The sequence below is a fragment of the Caretta caretta genome, chromosome 3, assembly GCF_965140235.1.
Source record: "Caretta caretta isolate rCarCar2 chromosome 3, rCarCar1.hap1, whole genome shotgun sequence".
NCBI classification, from domain to species: domain Eukaryota; kingdom Metazoa; phylum Chordata; order Testudines; family Cheloniidae; genus Caretta; species Caretta caretta.
In genome coordinates, this window is record NC_134208.1 from 155,874,161 (window position 1) to 155,897,175 (window position 23,015).

At 40.8% G+C, this 23,015-nt stretch overlaps 1 protein-coding gene and 3 non-coding genes across 4 annotated transcripts in view; all 4 read left to right on the forward strand.

Moving 5' to 3' along the window:
- Nucleotides 1-23,015, forward strand: part of WDR43 (WD repeat domain 43) — a 37,250-nt gene that overhangs the window by 10,049 nt on the left and 4,186 nt on the right. Inside the window, exons 3-13 of the mRNA XM_048843422.2 lie at nt 310-431; nt 9,293-9,413; nt 10,516-10,655; nt 11,271-11,373; nt 12,353-12,417; nt 12,749-12,920; nt 13,433-13,519; nt 17,296-17,427; nt 17,970-18,107; nt 19,570-19,656; nt 21,656-21,687. Of these exons, the coding sequence (XP_048699379.1) occupies nt 310-431; nt 9,293-9,413; nt 10,516-10,655; nt 11,271-11,373; nt 12,353-12,417; nt 12,749-12,920; nt 13,433-13,519; nt 17,296-17,427; nt 17,970-18,107; nt 19,570-19,656; nt 21,656-21,687 (1,199 nt within the window). The remainder of the gene's footprint in view (nt 1-309; nt 432-9,292; nt 9,414-10,515; nt 10,656-11,270; nt 11,374-12,352; nt 12,418-12,748; nt 12,921-13,432; nt 13,520-17,295; nt 17,428-17,969; nt 18,108-19,569; nt 19,657-21,655; nt 21,688-23,015) is intronic.
- Nucleotides 5,344-5,421, forward strand: LOC125635039 (small nucleolar RNA SNORD53/SNORD92). Its single transcript, XR_007356135.1, has one exon. It is a non-coding gene; the product is annotated as a small nucleolar RNA SNORD53/SNORD92 (small nucleolar RNA).
- Nucleotides 10,768-10,847, forward strand: LOC125635041 (small nucleolar RNA SNORD53/SNORD92). Its single transcript, XR_007356136.1, has one exon. It is a non-coding gene; the product is annotated as a small nucleolar RNA SNORD53/SNORD92 (small nucleolar RNA).
- LOC125635038 (small nucleolar RNA SNORD53/SNORD92) lies at nt 14,554-14,631 on the forward strand. The gene has a single exon (XR_007356134.1). It is a non-coding gene; the product is annotated as a small nucleolar RNA SNORD53/SNORD92 (small nucleolar RNA).

Consider the following 23,015-nt stretch of genomic DNA (forward strand, 5'->3'; position numbering starts at 1 on the left):
GGTTTTCTTTATCTGTGACTTTAAAGTGCTAGCCAGCTTGAATTCTCTCACTAAACCTTTCATTACTTAAAGACTTTTAAAGGTGTAACCACTTACATTTCTAGCATCTAGATGTATGTTTGTGAGACCAGCTTAAAACTGCAGTATAGTCCCGTCTCTCTGTTTGAGTGAATAACCCTTTTCATATTTTCCATAACCTGATTTAGCTTCCCAAAAGTGGCCTGTTCTGTATGCTAATTGCACAAAAACTCATTAGCCAAGGCCCTCTTCATTTGCCCATTAACAATTAAACCTTTGTTTCTCTTGTAGGATGGTGGTCACGACAATAGAATAAACTGTGTACGGTGGCACCAGGACAATGGTTGTTTATATAGTTGTTCAGAAGACAAACACATTGTGGAATGGAACACACAGACCTGCAAAGTGAAGTGGTGAGTGAGACTGGTCTGCAGTCAGTAGTGTCAGCATTTCTTTTACACATGCCCTTTTTCCCCTCATCAAAGCATTTTGGTCAGGTCTAGTTGGAGGTGCCATATTTTGCTGTGCAAGGCGTTTGGACACTGAGCTTCATGCCAGTAGGGGCTGGTAGCCAGTCTTCTGTGCTGAAGGGAAAACTGTCACTCTGCTGGGCTTCGAAGGGGGGCTGTTGTGGCTCTGTTAAGGGCATAAAGGATGCTCTGTGCCAAGAAAATGATTGGGTCTGGCATTTCTACAAAATCAATTATAAAAAATATCAGACATTCTTATCACAAGTCTCAGCAAAAATATACATTTGAATTCTTCAAGTGCTTGCTCATGTCCATTCCACATTTGGTGAACACCAGTTACGGAAAAGGTAACTGTCTTTTATTCAGAACTGTGTTTAGGCTGTCTTCACAAAACCAGATTTCACAAGCATTTAATTTAGAACATGTTCTTGTATTCTAAAGTAGGTCTGTTGAAACTCTAAAATGTGCTGTGCAGTACACTGTCTTCATCTAGTATTTCACAGTCACGTAGTTATGTAAATCCGTGTCAGCCTTTTGAAATGCAGGCCAAGATTTTCAAAAATATTGAATGCCCAGCATCTCCTGCTGACTTCATTGGGTGTGCGCTCATTGCTTCTGAAAGTCAGACCACTTGTTTGGATGTTTAAATACAGATTCAGAGCATAACCTCAGGCACCCATTTGGCACCCATTTTTTTGAAGGTCTGAACTGAAAACTATTGAAGTGGTAAGACCATTGCAGAAAATTCATAGATTAAATTGCTAATATGTAAGTAACCACAACAAAACACATATGTTCTAGTATAAAAGGGCTAAATATTTAAACATCTCTGAAATATGCCCATGACAGCAATCTTAATTGGCTCTTGTTCTATTGTATGCTGTGTGGAAAGCAGCTGGGGTAGCAATATTGTCACAGATCATTTCCAGTAAGGTACAGTAGCTGGCAGCCTGTCAGATTGTCTGCATTATACACAACCATATGCTTGTACAGTTGCATGCCACAGTTAAGATTGTCGATGTTAGATTATGGATATCACTAACTGTCAGGCAACCATGCTAGTGCATAACCTGTCTGTAGTATACATAAGGAGTTGGTGCTTTTGTTCACGCTAGTGAGGGAAATGATGCTGAATGTCTGTTCTAGCTAGTGTAGACTGTATGCAACTGTGGCAGTCCATGGCAGATTTGTAAAATGGCTTACACTGCAGCTAGTGGTCACCCCAGGTAATATAGACAAGACAAGTTAACCTCATTTCTTGCAAGAACTGAAACCTTTGAAACAGAACCAGCTTTAAAAAGTAGGAAATCTTAAAAGGAGGCTTTTTCCTCTCTGATGAAACAGTAAGTATATTACACGGTTTTACAGAACATCATGGAACTTCACTATTGACATAGTGTTCAATAGTTCATTGGCTACTCTGACTTCAGCAGTATGTATGGTAGGATTGCTACATTGGTGTGGAATCTGGTTGTGGGAGACAGACATCACAAAATGTGAAAGGTTGTGTAAGCCTTTCTTTTAAGTAATGCACAAAAATGCCCTTTTAGCCTGACTACTGCTGAAAACATTCTCAGAACTAAATTTGATGGAATTCCTCAGTCCATGGGACAACTACTTTCTATACTCCAGCATCCTCTTGGTTTAATAGCCTCATGTGTGTTTGTTTCTGTTTCCTGTTGCACTGTTGTAACTCAGCCACCACGCAATGTAAGATTGAGAGGGTGAGTTCAGGTGCATGAGAAGGCTTTTTATCTGCTGCTGAAACTTTCTGTATAAAAGCTTGACCATTGTTAAAACTCTTGTTTTTATCTGTCTTGCGTTGTCTGTCTCAAGCCTTGTCTAATTGTGAAAGTTGTACTTACTGATAAATCCCCTTGAGTGTATACTCTTAAATTGGTTTGAGTGAATTATATTAATTTAACTTAAGAATATTCCTCACCAATGTAAACTTAAATTGATACGTCAGTAAGGAATTGACTTATATTAAATCAACATCAGTCACTCTTAAATGGATTAACAAGTGTTCATCAAAGGTGATTTGCATAGATTTGACCAAACATCTCAACTGTGTGTACACAGTGCCTCGGTTTACGGCTGCTACAAAACCGATGGAGTTCACTAATATATGCCATCATGTGCCAGCAATGCCCCTCTGCCATGTACATTGGTCAAACTGGACAGTCTCTACGTAAAAGAATAAATGGACACAAATCAGATGTCAAGAATTATAACATTCATAAACCAGTCGGAGAACACTTCAATCTCTCTGGTCACGCAATCACAGACATGAAGGTCGCTATCTTAAAACAAAAAAACTTCAAATCCAGACTCCAGCGAGAAACTGCTGAATTGGAATTCATTTGCAAATTGGATACTATTAATTTAGGCTTAAATAGAGACTGGGAGTGGCTAAGTCATTATGCAAGGTAGCCTGTTTCCTCTTGTTTTTTCCTCCCCCCCCCCCCCCCCGATGTTCTGGTTTAACTTGGATTTAAACTTGGAGAGTGGTCAGTTTAGATGAGCTATTACCAGCAGGAGAGTGAGTTTGTGTGTGTATGGGGGTGGGGGGGATGTGAGAAAACCTGGATTTATGCAGGAAATAGCCCGACTTGATTATGTAAAGAGTTGTCACTTTGGATGGGCTAGCACCAGCAGGAGAGTGAATTTGTGTGGGGGGGTGGAGGGTGAGAAAACCTGGATTTGTGCTGGAAATGGCCCACCTGATGATCACTTTAGATAAGCTATTACCAGCAGAAAGAAAAGGAGTACTTGTGGCACCTTAGAGACTAACCAATTTATTTGAGCATGAGCTTTCGTGAGCTACAGCTCACTTCATCAGATGTATACCGTGGAAACTGCAGCAGACTTTATATACACACAGAGGTGGGAGTAGGTATTGTTTCATGATCTCTTTGTGTATATAAAGTCTGCTGCAGTTTCCACGGTATACATCTGATGAAGTGAGCTGTAGCTCACGAAAGCTCATGCTCAAATAAATTGGTTAGTCTCTAAGGTGCTACAAGTACTCCTTTTCTTTTTCTAATTTTTCTGAGTCCATAGAAATGTCTGTTGGCTTTCAGCAGCAGAATAGTAGACACTTGTGAGATGTCTCTACAATAGCTATTTAGGGTAAAATTTTCAAGTGCCCTAAATGATTTAGGAGCTCAAATACTGTTTTCAGAAGTGACTTGGGCACTTAAGCTGCTACCTCATTTTGAAAATAGGACTTGAACTCCTAAATCAAGAATGTGTCTTGCCCTTAACCCCAAACAAACCTGATACTCTTTGAAATACAATAGTCCTGTTTGCAATAAATTATTTGCAGTAAAACTTAATATCCAAAACTGATTGAGTTTCAGGCTCATGTGATCATGAGACAGTCAAGATGATATTCTTGTGCTATGGTTGGATGCTGATGCACATCCCGCTGAAGTGAATGGAAAGAGTTCTGTTCACTTCAGTGGGCATTGGCTAAAACCCATAGATTGGGCCACATTTTCTTTTGTGGTGAAGCAGCTTTGCACATCAGCACCAGAAGAAAGCAGTCTGAAAATGACTGACTAGCCATTGGAGAGTCACATCAGTTTATGGGAATCCTCTAGAGCCAGCATAGTGGGATATGGGTTTGGGTAAGGTAGAATACATGCATGAACCTGAGCAGCTTCATGAGCCTCTTACGGAAGTTAGCAGTCATTAAAGATTAGAGAAGTCTTCAGACAGTTCTAACCATACACCAGGGGGACTGACCAAGCCTTTTGCACAGCCAGAGCAGATCAGGGAATGCAAAGGTGGTTTAAATCCACATTTGCCATTCCTTCCTGAGCTGTATTGTGCAGTCCTCTGCTGCAGGTGATATTACTTGAAGGCTATTGTGTTCTTAGATGCTGAGCCATCCACAAACACCCTGCCATTCCAGACCCCTGACAGGGATGAGTGGTTGTATGGCTGGGGAAAAATGACCTATTTAACATGACCTGGTATCCAATTACCTACATGCTTCAGACACCCTCATTTGCCCTCCTGTAGTTTCTCAGGCACCACTTCTTTCCCCCCATTCCACTATCGCTGCTGCGATTCGGTACAGAGCAGGGAGGGAGTGGTGAGCTGGCCATCTTGTGAATTCTCTCCAAGTGAAGTTCTTTTTGGAATGACTCGTTCTGCAGATGGCATTTTCTGGTTGAAGTGGTAGTTCACATTGACCAAAAGTAGCACAATAAGACATCATATGAATCACAACATCATCATCATCACATGCACTCCAGCATATCCCAGGTACTTATCTATTGGATCAACCCCGCCTATTGTTGTGTTTGTATTTCATTTTGTTCAACATCAGTATCTATCTTCTAAGGACCACATCTATTCTCCTGTTACAGCACAGGAGGTATGTGACCACTGGAACCATGCTCAGCTACAGATGAGTGGGCTCCTGCCCTATGACCTGCCATTGTTGTGCTGGGTTCATCATTGTCCATGGCTTTCCTACCACTGCTGTTTGTGGCTGGCTGATTTGAAAATCTTATCAGGCACAAGAATGTGCAAATGATGCCGACAGCTATGCAGTCCTCACCACTGTTGGTTTGTTGTGTTTCATGGGCATGGCCTGTGGATTTTTTTTTTTTTTTTTCCCAAGCACTCTTTTACTACTTGCTTTTTTGACATGCTAAGTCTAGAATCTTTGGAAAAGTGAGTGTGACGTTTAAACTGCTATGTCACTTACGCACTTTTGAAAATTTTACCTTCGGAATCCAAAGGGCGTTCTCGCACCATGGTGTAAAGTCAGGAACTGATATCCCGACACTGTAGCGTTCGTTAAATCAGTAGTCTTTGCCCATTCATTAAGCAGAATGCCTTGCTGTGATGATACCCACTTGGTTTCGCTCACTACTGATGTGCAGTGGGGACAACTTCCTCTTGGCTGTCTGAGCAGGCTGGTGCTGATTGTAATAGTGTAAAACAAAAGCTGAAGGCAGCAATTGCTAGAGGGCCAGAGTAGCCATTTGTTTCTTTTTTTTAATTTTGCAAAATCTGCTTTGAAAATTAAAACACAAACCATATCCTCTTGACTTCGAAGTGCCGTCTTTGATAAAGCTAGCACTCAGTAGGACACTTGTAACATTGCATTATCGTTGGTGGAGCTCCACTGGTGGTGGCAAGGGTAGAAGTGCTAGTGCAGACTTGCCAGCAGCAGACTATTCTAGCGTTACCACCAGTGGGAATTGGAAGAAAAATGCTTGTGTGGACACAGCCTTAGGTCGTGACAGGATGTCTCAGATTCTGTATCTCAGTCAGTGTAGTGCTGTATTGTCTTTAAAATCGCTCTGGTTCCTTTGTTTGACCACTGTTGTCGTCTTGTCAGCTGGTACGGTCATTCTTTCAATATCTAGCTCACAATGTGTTTAGAGTACAGAAAATGATATAAAGGCTTTGCCAATGTGCTGGTGTGTGTTGGGAATTATGAAACTTATCTGGAATGGGGAGTGAGTCTCTGTGAAGTGATCTTAGTAAGAGAGGGTGGGACTGATTTGGCCTCTCTCCTTTTGCTGCTATATGCCGCTCTGACAACATGGCATCGGTGCAGGTAGCTCTGTACTACATATCCTAGTGTATAGGGGTGGGAGGAGGAGGTGTTCCCATAGTGCTAGGTGCTGCACAGATTCTAAGCTGCTGCATAGCACTTATTTAGCACTGGGGAGGCTGCCATAAGTTACAGAACCACCCAGGGCTGCTTGAGCCATTTCAGTCCTGCAGCAGCCCAGAATCTGAAAGAGACAAAAGTAGCATAAAGCAACCTTTGCCTTCCTTTTCCCTGGTGTGCGCCTCGTGGGTGGTACTGCACAGAATCTAGCCAGGTGTGTTTTGAAAGGAAATTCTCAGGGTATGTCTGCATTGCAGCCAGGACAGTGAGTGCCAGCTTCTGTAGATCTACTGGCACTAGCTGTATTCGAGCTAGCTCACTGAAACTAGAAGGGAGGATGCCGTGGTGTGGGCTTCACAAGCCTGCCTGACTCCCCTGAGTACGTATTTGCCTCTGCAGCTTGCATTGAAGCTCTCACCACTGTGTCCTCTCTTCTATTTTTAGCAAGCTAGCTAGAGTACAGCTGGTGTGGGTATGTCAACATAAGCTGCCATTCACATCCCTCACTGCAGTATAGATGTACACTCAAATATGGTGACCTGTAAATTTTATTCTTCTGTGCCATTTCCCTGAAATAATTGTCTTTAATAGTTTAAACAGAATAGTTCACTTCTTACAAAAGATTAAAAGAGAGTTCTGAGTAGACATAATTAAAAACCATCAGTGTTGTGGTGAAAGAACTTAACAGTTATAAGTAAAAGTAGGTGGTTATAGAAGATTTTTTGTTCTCAGTAAGTCTCTCAGCCCATCTCTTCTCAGATAGTTCAGTTGTTAATGCAGCAGTAAGCCTGTATGTTTCTCCTAATTCTTTCACTGGAATCCACAACTATTGTTTTTGGGAATCTGCGAAAGCACCGCCATCTAATGATTGATTAGTACTGTGCAGATAGGTCTCTGCTTGGTTTAATGCTAAATTTAAAAAATCTTGTCAGAAGAGGAAGTTGTCTTTCTCTTCCCTGGATGACTTTTTGGCTCCCCCAGAAGGGGCTGGGTTGCTCATGCTCAGTGGGAACTGATTTGTATTCGTGTATTTGTTCCTTAAAGAATTTCCTTATGGTAGCATTGATCTCAGTGGATTGCCCTGAGTCTGTTTGTCACTGAGTTCTCAGTAGCTCACTAAGCCAAAATTACCACAGGATGTTTGATTTAGATGACTTGCATGGAAGCAATATTAGCTAAAGTCTTGTTTTTGTAGCTTCATCGCTGGAACCAACACAGTACTTTGATCAATGCAACCTGTGGATTTGGAGATGCCTTGAAAAATCACCGCTAGGGGCCGGATTGTTCATAGGTGGGGTTTATCATGTGACCTGTATTCAGTGTCTCAGTAGCTGCTCAAAGCATTTAACAATGGTTGCCTTTAATGTTTGAAAGAAACCATGTTCGCTGCAGTTATCTGCCTTTGTAGATAACTACAGAAGAAATTTACTTAATTAGAATATATAAACTGAAGGCACACCAACCACATAAAAATCACAGTTCTGTCTGAAAATCCCTTACCTGCAGTTGTTACAAGTCACGCTTAATGTTACTGTGATTGAAAACTGGAAAAAATTATTTTTCTTTATCCTGTCGTATTTACTTTGTGTAGTTGATAGCTCTAAGGTACAAGAATTTTCCCTGTTTCCCCTGGTTTTTTGGAGTATTTCACACAGTAACGGGGCAGAGAAACATTTTTTTTCAAGACCTAGAAAAAGGTGATTGTCAAACTGTCAAGGGTCCTCCTAGAATGATCTAGGGACAGGTATGGCACTTGAAACTACTTTAAACTTCTTAAAATGGAGTTCAAATTTCGTCCTTTTAAACAAAGATTGTGAAACTGTATTAAAACAACCCACTTGAAATATGTTTTGAAATCTCCACATGAATGTTGACTCTGTGATCCCGGTGGGTATCCATTTTACTAATTCCAAGGGGAAACACTGCCCAATAACACATGTTTCAAAATCAGAAAGATCAGACACAGAACAGCAGGAAACTTCCACACTTCTTTTGGTAAGAAATTAAAGCATTGAATGGGTATATACACTGAAATGCTTTTTTGGGGGGGGGAAGGAGAGGGAGGGGGAGGGGGAGGAAGCAGTGTTAGAGAAGGGGGTTAAATACCAAACCTACGCAAAAGAGCAGTGGAAAACTTCTGCTCTTCTGTCTCACCTGCTGTAGCTGCTTATTGTCTGACTGCATCTTTGCTATGTGTCATCAGTATCACAATATAGCTCTTCCTTGCTGTATAGTTTCATATCTAAATATTTTATATGGCAGGAATCTTTAAATAGTAACTTATGATTTTTAGACATATTTTATATTTATTGGTTTAAAATTTTTTTACATGAGCCCAGAGCAGAATATTTAAATAGATAAGTGTCAGTTTGGATGCTGTTTGCTTAGTCTTGTCCTTTTCCTCTTTGGAAGAGCATATGAAACCAAAGAACTCTGTTGAACATATCATTACCTGTGAAATATACAGGCAATGAAACCTGTTCCATTTAGACTTTTCTGTTGGATTGTCAAGGATAGTGTAGAATAAACTAGCTTGGTTTTGAAGATCTTGTGAATATTGCATTGAAGCATTTCAGAAAAAACGGTCTTAAAATTGTAACACTGAACCAAATGTTTATGATGGGTTGCATGGGTCACTTCTTACACTGAATGAACTCCTCTTGCAATTTAGTGGCCTGTGTGAAGCGTGTTGGTCACTAACTAGTTCCTGGTGGAGACAAGTGTACATGGCAACGTTTGACGCTTTTATAACACCTTTATTCACCTTAATGTGAAAATGTTAACAAAAGTCCTTTAATGAACTAAGCCTCAATAATGGCACACAGCAGAATTACACTGTTGGGAGAGTCTGTCCAGAACAAGTTGAGCACACTTTCTGGGGTCTAATGCAGTAGGAATCATGTACTACTGTGCCCCATGCTACATCTGTTTTGGGTGTAGAGGACTTTGGGGCAGTCAGTTGATGCACATTAATAATTTTGTGTGTAAACGGCTTTGGTTGTGGGGGGAGAAACAACTAATTGCTGTGACACAACTTGTAGCTTCTTAAATCTGTTGCATTTTTCTTAGCCTCTTCAACATTGCTGCTCTGAGTTTGAGATGTATTAACTGGTGCCCCTTTCCTTTCTCACCTTCCTCTGTTCCCTTGCAAACAAAAATCTAGCAAATGGAAAGGTGACAACAGCAGTGTTAGCTGCCTGTGCATCAGCCCAGATGGAAAGATGTTACTTTCAGCTGGTCGAACTATCAAATTGTGGGACCTGGAGACCAAAGAAGTCTACAGAGTAAGTGAATTTTTTTAATACTGGACCTAAAAAAATCCTTCCCTGATTAAACTGACCTCGTGTGGCTAGTATTTCCTGATGCAGCATGTCCCAGTTGTGTTGAGTATAAAGAAATAATTGTCAGTCCAGGGGCTACTGGAAGTTGCTGCTATGATGATACCTTCACACTGTGGTTTGACTTGCTGACAGTTGAATGAGGACACTAAATTCCTTGGCTGTGTTTTAGTGTGCTGTCAGTAGCCCCTGTGCAAGCCAATATTAACATAAGCTTCATATCGTTCCTTTACACTGGATGCATTTTTTGCATGTCCTCCTAATTCTGACTATAGAGATGTAAAAATAGACCAAACCAGCTCCTTTCAGATGTGACAGTGGACTCTGCCAGCAGCATTCAGCAGAGACCCAGTGCTATTAGACTTCAGACAGCATCTTTCCAATCTTAATGTAACCGGCTACATTATTAATCTGTTACCTAAACAGGTTGGGAGGCATAGTAGCAAACATCCTGTTTGGTACACAGACAAAAACCTGGTCTAAACACATGGAACTTAATTATTCGCTGGTAATCTCCAATTAAAAATAGTAGGTGCATTGACTGACCAGAATGCTCAACTGTAGGCAGAAAATGAAAACAGGAGTCTGTTTTCTTGTAAGCCCCATGAGAAGATGAACAGACGGGGAAGTAACTTTGGGCAGTAACAGCACTGCCTGTGTAACACTGCCTCACTGGGTAGTCCCGCAGGGGACTTTGTAAAATACAGAAGGTTGTTGGGGAGGATGACTTCTTTCTTTCTCTCAATTTTTTTCCCCAACCTGAAATTCCACCTATTAGTCTGTCTCTTTTCCTTGTGTAACCTCTTTCATTTCTCTCCTCATGAATATCATGAGGTTCAAGAAACCCTTCATGGAGATTTATAAACTCAAGGCAGCTGGATTCTAGTTCTAACTGAAAACACTGCAGAAACGTCTTGACTTATTCTGTAATACTTGGATTTGACCTGTGCAGCTTGCATAATGTTCCTCGTCGCAGCTTAAACATCAAAATTTTACTATATGACTGCTCCTCACCATCCCATCACAAGTAAAATTTCATTTCCTCTAGAATTTCACAGGCCATGCAACAGCAGTTTCATCATTAATGTTCACCACGGTACGACCTCCGAATGAAAGTCAGCCCTTTGATGGAATTACAGGACTCTATTTTTTGTCTGGAGCAGCACGTGACCGGTTACTCAGTGTATGGTATGTAGGCTTTTCTTGTGACAATCTGATACTCAGTTTGAGCATAAACTTTTCACAAAAGTATTAACTGTATTCTGTTGCTCATAGATAAACAGAGGGTTATTCTGGCTTGATGCAATGATGATTCAACTGTGGTTTCAATTCACTGACAATCAAATGAGGATGTGAATTTCCTTGGCTGTGTCTGAGCATGCTACCTGTAGACCCTACTCAGGACTATAATACATGCTATGAGCATGTTACATGACCGACTTCTTTGCTCTTAGTGTCTTTTTAAAAAAGTGTGTGTTTAAAAATTCACATTTTCTTTGCACTTGGATAGTTTTGTACAAGAATCTTGCCTAAGTGTTTGGTGTTTTTTTTTTTTTAAGTAGTTTACGGTTTGGGGCTAGAACACTTAGGAGTTTAAGAGAACTTAATATCATTGGCATGGTCAGCTTTGAATAGTTAAAACACTTTTTAATAGTTAAATTAATCCACATAGAGCTGGGTTGTAGATGGTCACTGTTTAGGGAATTTATAATATTGTGCTCTCCTTCAGTGATGATGCAGAGGGTAGCAGAGTAATTAATGTTTTTTCTTACTACGCTAAATATGTGCTATTTGTGTCTCCAGGCAGATCAGATCAGATAGGAAAGACAAGAATGCTGTGATGTCTTTTACTGTTACAGATGAGCCAGTCTTTATTGACCTAACAGTGTCAGAAAGCAAAGAGGAGGTAAGAGAAGTAGTTTGCACTTGTACGTTTTGGTTTCAAGTTTTCAGTGCTGATTTCTTGTTAATGTTGGAAGAAAACACTTCGGTGTGTGGTAAGCAAGGATGAATGTTGAATGCGAATTAATGGGTTTGTTTGAGAACTGATGTTACAGACTAGGGAGCTACACAGTAACAGCATTCAGACTTCCCTCCCTTAAATGTTTTTCAGCATTCTTGTTAATAATGTGAAAATGTTAACTGACTTATAAAATTGAAACAATTTATTATCAATCAGTTACTTGCCACATCTGTAGTACAAAATAAGCATGTTTCTTTCCGAAATAGAGTTCAGGTATTGCCATGGTTTTCCTGAAATGAGGAGGCAAGGACAATCCCACTGAATTTTGAATGAATTACAATTTAATATGTTGTATCAGATATGCATTCCATAAGTCAGATTTTTAGCACATTACGATGTTCTGCGGGAAACTTCTACATAAAAGAATCGGGGAATTGAAACACATCTTATTCACAGATGACACATCTGAAGCAAGTTCAATAACATTTCAGTCTCTATTTAAGCCACAATGCTCTTTCCTACATCATTCACTTTCCTTCTTAAAATGCACTACGTCAAGCCAAGTTTTCTACTTTTTCACCCATTACTGTAGAGATCTCAGATAGAATATGATATATTATATGTATACCCGTTAATTGGCCAAAGAGGCATGTATGGCTGACTTGCTGCCTCGCATACATGTTCTTCTATAGAAACAGCCTCCATGTATATATGCTGAAAATCTTGCTTTATTAAACAGGTACCAAACCTATGCCTCTCCACTTGGGCCCAAGCCATTTTATTAGGATTGCCCATATCCGTGGTACTTCAGTAGCTTCACTTTAAGTTCCTACCATAGTAGCATATGTTAATTTCTCATGATGTATCAATGACTGGAAGTTTGTTCTCTGATCTAATAAAAATCATATGTTGTGACTTTCAGCCGGTGAAGTTAGCAGTTGTATGCAGAGATGGACAGTTGCATTTATTTGAACACATCTTAAATGGGTAAGTTGGTATTTAAAAAATACACGATGCTTGTTTCTCAGAAATTGTGTTCTATAAAGTTGGTACCTTGCATATGTAACTGTGGGAGACTGTTATCTAGTGGTTAGAGCAGAGGACTGTGAAAATTAGTTTCTTGCATTCTACACTTAGCTCTGCTATTGACTATCACATTAGACAAGTTGCTTAACCTCCTTGAGCCTCACTTAACCCACCTTTAAAATTATAAACTGTTGAGATTGAGTTGATTGGAGAGCTGACAGAAGGTGCTCTAGAAATGCAAAGTATTATTGTTTTTAGCTAAATCTGTTTTGATTAAATCATTTCTTTTCAGATACTGCAAAAAGCCCTTAACATCAAATTGTACGATCCAGATAGCAACGTCTGGAAAGGACAGTGATGCCACACCAAAACCAGTCCCTATTCTAGCAGCTGCATTTTGCTCCGACAAGCAGTCGTTACTGCTTGTGTATGGAAACACCTTACAACCCATCATTGAGAGAGTGGTATGTAAAGCCTACTTGATTTGGAACCTAATGTTTTGTAAGCATGTAACACAAACTCCCAACTATTCTCTGACTGGAGGAATTTTTAATTTGGACTTGCGTAGCGAGGTAAAGCCACTCTTTTCTGTGGTGTGTTCAGTGCCCTCAGTACAGCTGTCTGAAAGGAAATTTTGATCCTGCTTTCTTTTATTAAATACAATATAGCTAATGTTGGGGGTATTTCCTGCTGTTGTTCCAACAGGCATTGTTGAGCACTCCATTTCAGCAACGTGAAAACTGGTGTTTGTCATTTAAGCTTCAGTTGAAGGTCCTCCATTACCTGAACAAGTTCCCTTGAAAGGCATAGGAATCTGGTGACTTGGGGAAAAGCAAAGCAGCTGCTTTCCTGAAGTAACCGAAATTTCACTTTACTGATAATGCCTGCTGAGTTATTTCTAACCTGTTGAAGTAGTTTCATGAGTCACAGTGGTGTGTTAAAATGATGTGGACTGTTTCTTTTCTTCCCATGTTAGTCCTTGAACACTGCTGAATCTCACGTATGCTTGATAAGGGACGTTCAAAAGACCATGGCACTTCAAACAGAAATGTCTGTAACAAAGGTGAGTGGTCTATGAAACATCATCCTAGTCCCTGTTCCGGTTTTATATTTATCAATACTAAACCTTTCACTTTAGCAGGGAAGATAGGGTTCTACACTGGTTACTTCTGAGGAGAAATTCAATAGCAAATAGCATTCCTTGAACAAAATGCATCTCATTGGCTTTTTACTGGTCCTAGCACACAGTGCTTAGATGGAGATAGGGTATTGCAGACTAGGACTAGGACTACTACTGCCTTCATCTCTGTATTTAAGAGGAGGTATCTCCAATTTTTGCCAGTTAGGTGCAGATCCTTGGGTCATGAGAAGTTGCTCTTGCAGCTCTCAGTTGGGCAAGGTTTGGGTGCTCTTGTTTTAGCATTTCTGTAAAATTAATCCTGCTTTTTTTGTAGATTCTTAAATCTGGTGTCCTGGCTTTTCTCTGCGGTGGCCTTCATATGTTCCAATTCCCCAGAGATACAGCACCTGGGAATATGAACTTGAAATCTTACACAACAATGTCTGTTGAGACCATTTTCCACCTCTGGCCCATGTGCAGGGTTCCCAGGGTATTAAAAGGGGAGGCTACCTTGAGATACTTATCAGTAAGTGGCTTTTGGTGAAGGGTGTTGTCGCTGTATAATCCCTGCCACTGCCTTTGCAACTTTGGAATCTCATCTTTCTTCAGGTTAAGAATTTCTGAATTAGTGGAAAGAACAAAAAGGCAGTTGAGGCTGCTCCCCATTTTGTACCCTGGGAACCCTGTATTATGGTATGAGTTGGCCCAGTTGACGCTCTGCTCAGAAGATTCCTGGCTTGCAGACTCAGTGCACTTATCCCACAAGTCTAAATGTATAGAGGCGGCATTTTCTCAGACTACACTTACTGATAACTCTGAGTTGGCACACTTAATTTTGGTGTGTGAGTTGGCTTATTGGGTTTCGGACTACTACATCATCTCTGGGTTTCTGTGAGCCAGATGTGGGCTTGTGTTCTTTTGTAGTCATGAAGCCAATGATAGATGCACCAAAGTGAAAGCTATAGGGAATCTTGGGCTTGCTGTGATGACCTTCGTCTTGGTTTCGCTTCTTGCTGAATTCCGTGAAGACACATTTCTCTTGGCTGTCTGAGCATGCCTTCTGGAGAAGAGTTCCATGTGTCATGCACTTGGCACTGCCCTGCAAATATCTGTAGCTAGAGTAGGTTTCAAAACCACATCTGCTGTACTGTAACAATGTGAAATTGGAGTATCACATTTTGCCTACTACATCTAAACCTTACTAGAAGTGAGGTGATAAATGGAATTTGCTACAGTCATTATAGTAGTCTGTATTGGTGTACTGACAGCTAGTGCTGCTGCTTACTGGGAACCGGTCATATCTCGAAGCAAGAAGGATTAGGTCGGGTCAGTGCTGGAATGGATGATCTCTAAGTAAACAGGTTTCTGCAATAAGTGATTATTGGAGTTTTGTAGGTGTCACACTTCCTTGCATCCGCACTGATCCAGCGTGATCACTGTGCTGCTGGAGGTGCTGACTTCCAATTGAGACTTACAACTTAGCTTCCTTGTGTTCATTAAAGATCCCATGGCTTTTCTTTGTGTGATAAAGGGTTGCTTATTCAAGCATCCTGGTCTGATTTAATTACTTGTATTCTGCCTCCCTAAATGAGAACCACTGCTCTAGAGTGCAAACTTACTTGATTGCACACACTCCTCCTCCTCCCCTCCCCCCCTTTTGTCTGTTATAATTTATGCCCTCTCTCCTGCTGCACAAGTACATATACAATAGCTCCTCGCTTAACGTTGTAATTATGTTCCTGAAAAACGCGATGTTAAGCGAATCCAATTTCCCCATAAGCATTAATGTAAATGGGGGGGGGGGGTTAGGTTCCAGGGGAATTTTTTTCACTGGACAAAAGACGTGTGTAAGTGTACATACTTATATAAACCTATACTACACACACACGCAGTATAAGTTTTAAACAATTTAATACTGTACACGGCAATGATGATTGTGAAGCTTGGTTGAGGTGGTGGAGTCAGAGGGTGTGATATATCCCAGGGAATGTTTTGCTGCTAAATGATGAGCTTGCACTTGGCTGAGCCCTCAAGGGCTAACACATTGTTGTTAATGTAGCCTGACACTCTACAAGGCAGCCCGAATGAAGGGAGGAGACACAATAGATGCATGGCAGTGGCTACAAACATTCCCTGCAGAAACTGAACATAATAATAATGAACCCACACTATCCCACTGGAACACACCACTCCCTCCACTTTCGAAAGTGCTGGGGGGGTGGTGAGTGTGTGAGAGAGAGAGAGACGCACGTTGCCCATTTAAGTACGCTGACCCCACTCTAAGTACACTGCCTTTTTAAGTAGATCAGCTGCTGCTGTCAGCAAGCTCCCTCCATCCTAGTCCTGAGTGCCGTCATGTCCCCACCCTGCTCTGTGGAGATGGGGTGCAGGAGGAGGGGGACACCCTGACATCAACACCCCTCTTCCCCCACCCCCTGCACAGCAAGCAGGAGGCTCCTGGGAGCAGCTCCAAGGTAGAGGATAGGAGCAGCACATAGCAGTGTGGGGAGGGATGCCTGAACTGCCCAACAATTAATAGCCTGCTGGGAGGGTGCTGCACAGGGAATGTAAGGGAGCTGATGGGGAGCTGCCGACCAACCCTGGTTCCAAGCCCCCACCAGCTAGCTCCAATGGGCTACTCTTCAGGCAAGCAGTGGACAAAGCAGGTAGCTGCCAAACAATGTTATAAGGGAGCATTGCGCAACTTTAAACAAGCATGTTCTCTAATAGATCAGCAATGTTACAATGTTGTCCCGGTTCACCTTGTTTCATTGAGTGAGGAATTACTGTACCAATAAAAATAAATCAACATGCAACTCTCACTAAATATTAAAAACAGTAAATTATTGATTCAAACAGAGCCAACGAATGATCCATTGTAATAAGAGCAAAAGCAAAACTGCAGCTGTGGTTGATGCTTACAATTAAATGTGCACACCACATCGTAGCAAACATATTAACATACAGATGGCAACGACTTTGTATAATGCTTTGCAAGCTTAACAGAAACCCATCAAAATGCACACTGCCCTCTAGAGTCAAATGAACAGCGCCATCTAGGCCCTGATGTGTCTGGAGGAATCGGTGTCGCTAGTTATGTATTGCTGTGGGTAAAATGTGTGCAGGAAGTCTTTAAAAATTTTTTCCTCTAAAGCTTATCAGCCCCCCCCCCGCACTCCTTCCCCCCAGAATACATGCACCTCCCCAAGGGGTCCTGCCCCCCAAGTTGGAGAACCTTTGCCCTAGAGATCCACTAATTTCCCTAAACTGTTGTATTGTGCTGCTGTTAAATGGTTGCTATCTTTCAGTGGTAGATAAGGCAATCCCTTTTTGAAGGTGTTAGATTTTCTACACTTACTATATATATTTCCAGCAAAGATGCAAGTGTTTCTGTTGTCAAGTGTAATTAGGAAACACTTCGTCTAGTTGAACACCCTGGAATATAAATAAATGAATCTCACTTGGTGTGTAATTTGCCCAGTTACAAATATTAACTGAGTTAGTTCAGCAAATGGTCTACTGAGATCAACCTTAAACTTCATTATAGGGCTTTCCTGTCTTAATACTAGACATGGATTCTGAGAAGAGATATTCACACGTAGCAGGGAATGGTTTTACCGTGTGTGGGTCTGAAACAATAAACCAGTGTTTTGGACTACAGAAAACAAACATGAACATGTTTCCTATTTTTGTGTATGTGGCTGTCTCTTTGTCACTAGGTAAAAACGCCCATTGTGAACAAAGGAGCCAAAGTTTTAGTGCCTGGAATTCCTGGACATAGTGCAACCATCAAATCTCAGTCCTCTGGAATGCAGAAAATGGAAAGCAAAAGAAAACCTGGAGATAAAGAGGTAATCAAAGAGCTCTTACCAAACAGTAATAAGCATGCCAGATTGGACTGTTTTCCCTTTTTGGCCAAAATAATCATCCAGAGCTAACTGTTGTACTATCACTTGGTATGAATTGGCTTCATCTGGGATGAGCTCCCCTGCAGCTGTGAATGATAGCAGTCTTGCATCCAAGTTCTAGATGTTGCCCACAAATCTACCATGTTGAAGAACTTTGTATTCTTGCCCTCTCTCTGCTAGAGCACGTTGCTGGGCTTTGAACCCCACTTCGTCTCAACACAGATGCCATATTCCCCTTCTCCAGGTCTGCTTGCTCCTTCCTTCCTGAATGTCTCTGCTATGCCATGAGAGATAAGAACTTGTCCTTCTTAAAAAATATAGCAAGATAGGACTCAACATCGAGAACTGTTGCAGAGGGTTCAGTACCCTGGTTCAGCTGGTGGCTCAAAAAACACCTCTGAGAAAACATAACTGATAGTCCAAGCCTTATATATTTGGTTACAAGTTGGTTTAAGTGACACTGCCCATATTTATTTCTTCTGCAGGATAGTATTGAAGACCGTCTTGGTGCAATGGATATTGACACTGTGAAAATAAAAACAAAAGGTGGCCTTCCACAAACTGACAGCTTTGCAGTGCTTTTGGTTCAGGGCTTGGAAAGCAATGATCCTGATATCTTAAATGTAAGTGTTATACGAGCACCACGTGATGCTCAAGTTATTCTGCTTAGACTTGTGAAGTGGCTTCTTGTGCATGCTAGGCTGGATGACTAGTGTTTAAATTTGCCACTTCCTCTCTCCTGCTTTTTGCATTATCCCACTGCCTTGCAGCATAGAAACAGTAGTTCCATTATGTTTATCTGTCATATACATTGCTTTAATTGATGACATTTGCTATATTTTTTTCTATTTGATCTGCTTTGCAAGATGTCTTCTGGATCATCCCCCTAACTGAACCCCTGGATTTCAAAGCTAATCGGTTTGTTGTATATAACATAGAAATGTAGGGCTGGAAGGGACTTTGGAACGTCTTTTTAGTTCATCTCACATTGAGGCAGGACCACATATGGTATACCTAGACCATCCCCAGCAGGTGTTTGTCTAAAATATACTTAAAAACCTCCAGTGATGTGTATTCCACAGCCTCTCTAGGTAACATGTTTCAGTACTTAACTTTCTAACTATAAGGATAGTTTTTCCTAATATGTAACTTAAATTTCCCTTGCTACAGATTAAGCTGATTGCTTCTTGTCCTACCTTCAGTGAACATGGAGAACAATTGATTACCATCCTCTTTGTAATATATTTGAAGACTGTTATCAGGTCCCCATCAGTCTTCTTTTCTCAAAAATAAACATAACCTTTCCTCACAGGTCAGGTTAAAAATGGTTATCTAACTGTATAAATTCTGTAGTGTCACAGTTCACCTGTTCTTCCATTAATATTAATAATGTGTCACTTTTTCCTTTTGGGTTTGATTAGAGCATGGTTTCTGTTTAGACCCGACTTGAGATCTTCTGAGTGGATATGCTTTGGATAAATAAGTATTGGAGGGCCCACAAGTCAGTTGATGTAATAAACCTGCTGTTGGGGATGTGTAGGAATAGAAGGGTTAAATATTTAAGAGAACTTGGTGCTGCATTAGCAGTCCTGGGAGTCCTGAATCTGAAGTCCTTTATCCACAGGACAGATGGAACACCGACAGTAGCAAGGAAAAGTTCCTGCCTCCTCTAATGTGCCTCAACCTTAACATGGAGAGGCTACATGATGGATGAAATGAAGTTGTGTCCATGACCCAATCATTTCAGTATTTTTTTTCACGAGCACTAAATTTACTGAAAAAAACAGAACAGCTCTGTAACGTGCAAACATGCTAGCAGCTTTTTTGCATATCCCTCAAAGAACTTGCTTGTCTCTTTAGGAAGTGCCTCATAAAAGATGACTCTGTGCTCATCTTCTCTCTAGCACACATGTCCTCAGACTTTACATACAAGGTTGAGATGTGAGTGTCAGAGCTACAAACCTCATCTTTTTCTGTCTCCTGTTGTTCTGTGCCCTGTAGATATGTCTTTGGTGTCCTTGATTGTATACATATGTATTTATTGATGAATGTTTCTCTGATCTCATATTTTCCCCCTCTTCACAGAAAGTGCTTCAAACAAGGAAGGACGCTTTAATAAAGAACACAATAGCTAAAATACCTGTACATGCTGTCATTCCATTGCTGCATGAGGTAGGAGAATTACTGCTGTAGAACTTCTGCTGTTGTAGAACAAGTTAACTCTGGGAAGTCCAAATATACACCTGCTTTTACTCCATAGAATCGGTGTGGAGGTTATCCAGTATTGAAGCAGTTTTTGTCTTGACTCTGACAGTTGTCTCCTGAGGCAAACATATGGAAACCATGTCATTCCCAGAGTTGGGCTTAGCCTCCTGGTTGTGTTAACGAGGTATTGACCTCATACTAGTGTGGGCACTTAGCAGAGGCCAGCTTTGACTAGTCTGACTTGTTACTGAAACGTTTAATTCAGGAGAGCTGAGTCAGGTTCTGCGTTACTCTGAAACCATGCAAAATAACTGCACATTCATTGGACTTGTCTCACTGTCAGTCCTGCTAGGGATTAACTGGTGTTTTTTCACAATAAAAACTGGAAGATGGTTTTGTGAAGACACTGGCCTAGGACTCAGCACAACCAGGAACTGAACTCTGATCTCCTGTCCCTTCTGTGACTTCCTTTGAGACTATTGGTGACTTAATGAATATCTGCACCTCAGATCCTCATGTATAAAATGGGGATAATGATCCTACCTAAGAGGGTGGTGTGAGAATAACTCCATTCGTACTTCAGAGGCACTCAGCGATACTACAATGATGGGGACCTTAAATGTACCTAGTTGGCATGGTAGCAACAGTGTTACATTGAACTTCTACTTCCAGTTGAGGGTGAAAATTTTGTTTGCAGTGCTTAAGTCCCCATTGTCAGAAGTGACTTAGGAGCCCAAGTCCCATTGAGTTCCAATGATACTTGGGTTCCTAAGTACCTTGAGTCACTTTTGAAAATGGGTCTTAGAGCCTAAATCAGTTAGGATAAAAAATGTAACACGCTTAATTCTCTACATGTATTCAACTAGATTTGAAAAAAAAAACACCTTGTATTTGGACTGAAACTTCTCATGTGTAGCTTTACCCAGAAGTGGATTTCTGTTTTGAACTGATAACCCATTCAATCACTCGAGTTACCTGAATGTGAAATAAGTCCATTTTATTTAAAATTAAGGCGTGTTGTCTGCTTTTTAATACAAATGACTTTGGCTTGATGAAAGAAAAGGAGTACTTGTGGCACCTTAGAGACTAACCAATTTATTTGAGCATGAGCTTTCGTGAGCTACAGCTCACTTCATCCGATGCATCCGATGAAGTGAGCTGTAGCTCACGAAAGCTTATGCTCAAATAAATTGGTTAGTCTCTAAGGTGCCACAAGTACTCCTTTTCTTTTTGCGAATACAGACTAACACGGCTGTTACTCTGAAACCTGTCATTTGGCTTGATGGTAACCCTGAATGAGGAATGCTGACTGCCTTGTTTTGAATGTTAAACTTGCACCAAGCATACATGCTGATACGTTGATTCTAAGTAGGTACGGAGATGCAGTGTTTCTAATATAGACGCCTCTTTATTTGAGTGATCACACTTTCTGATATGTGCAGGTTCATTTGACAGTATTAATCAGCGAGAGGAAAAGACCTTCACTTAACAAGTATATCCTTTCCAGTACTTGAGACTTTTTACTTGGTGCTCAGCACCCTTTTCCTGCAACAGTGGCTTGTCTTATCAACGTATCACCTGTGCAGCAGGTGCTGTAATAGATACTAAATAGAGTGAGATTTTGCATGCACAGTAACAGAGGGATTCGGTTCTGGTTCTTGCTGCCATCTATGACCTGGTTTCCATGTGCACTTGTAACATATAGTTTGACTCCTGTTAGCTTCAGTACTGTTACTGTAATGAAGCTCTGCTTCCCCAAAAGCAGTCAGTGTGCTGAACAAGGACATAGTGCAACCAATATGAGCTTCAGAGTGTACATTTTATTTATCGCTGGTGATTTCTAGCAGACTTTAAATACCTGAAGATTTTTGTGCTCCGATTTCTGGGCTGATACACAGATGTAATGTCAGGATGAGAACTATCATGTATACCATACTTCTAAGTGACCTGATCTTTCTTTCTTCAGATTACAAAGAGGTTGCAAGGCCACCCGTACAGGTAAGAGAAATGATTCACAAGCAAGTTTCGCTGACTTTTAAAGGAATGGTGTTTTTTCATTTGTTTGGAGGAGGCCCACGGTAGTGGTTAAAAAAAAACAAAACTATATAGCTTCATGAAAGGAAATATCTGACTTGACTGATGAAGGTTCCAGCTGTTTGCGGGTGTTTCTGTCTGAACTTATTCTGTTGAGAAATCATTGCATACATCAAAATGTAAGAGAAACGGAAAAGGACATCTGAGTATGGAAACAGTATTCCCATAACTCATTACCCACTGGACCTCTGGCCGTATCAGCAGTTTATAATTAAAACAACTTCAGTAGGTGCCTTTATTGCCTTAGAGAGAAATGGCTAAAACGTAGGCACTCTCATTTTTGTTAAAGAAGCAAAATATATGGTAAACGCAGTGAGATTTTTGAATGAATATAATAGAGTAGTATCTCTGAATAAACTTTATACTGAAATTTTTTTGATTGTGCATTTTTATTGCATTAATAGAAGAGACATTTTGCCCAGTGGACGGCTTCTAAAAATCTCAGTTGAGTTGACCAAAAATGTTTGTAACCCAGTGGCCTTTTAATGTTTCAGAGACTCAGTTAAAATGCTTAAATGAATAGGTCAGCCATTAAGAAAGATGTCTTTTTTTTATATATATCTGAATTATGAAGCTGCTCTTAATAGTTGGGTTAAACAAGCTGCAGTTAGAATATACTTGTTCACTGGCTTTCCCAAATAGAACTTCCACTTATAACCTGGAGTGGGGGCGGAGAGGGGGGCAGAAGTGTGTGTGTGTGGGGGGTTAAGTTATCTCAGATTTAGTTTCTGATTTCAGAATTAAAATCATATATACAGTGTGAATATTTGTATAGTTGTCATATTGGGACTTACTATGTATGGTTTACAAAGATAAATATCATAGAGGATAATCTAATCTGAATTGTATATTAACCCATAAATCGCAAAATAGTAAAACTTGTTCATATTGAGAAAATAATTGTTATATATTTACTACATTAGTCATCTCAGCACTGTGTAGAACCTGTTCTATCAGTACTGGGACCATTTTAGGACTCCCAGGGCTATCTACCTTGTTCTTATGTTGGGAGACAAGTTTACTCCATAATTTGAAGGAAAAAAAAAAGAGAATGCTTTAGATCAGGGATCTCAAACTCATATTACCAGGAGGGCCGCATGAAGACTAATACATTGGCCTGAGGGCTGCAACACTGACACTGTTCGCCTCCCCATGCTGCCCCTGGCGCTGCCCCTGGCCCTGCCTCTTTCCTGCCCCACCTCTTCTCCCACTCCTCCCCTGAGCAAGCAGCT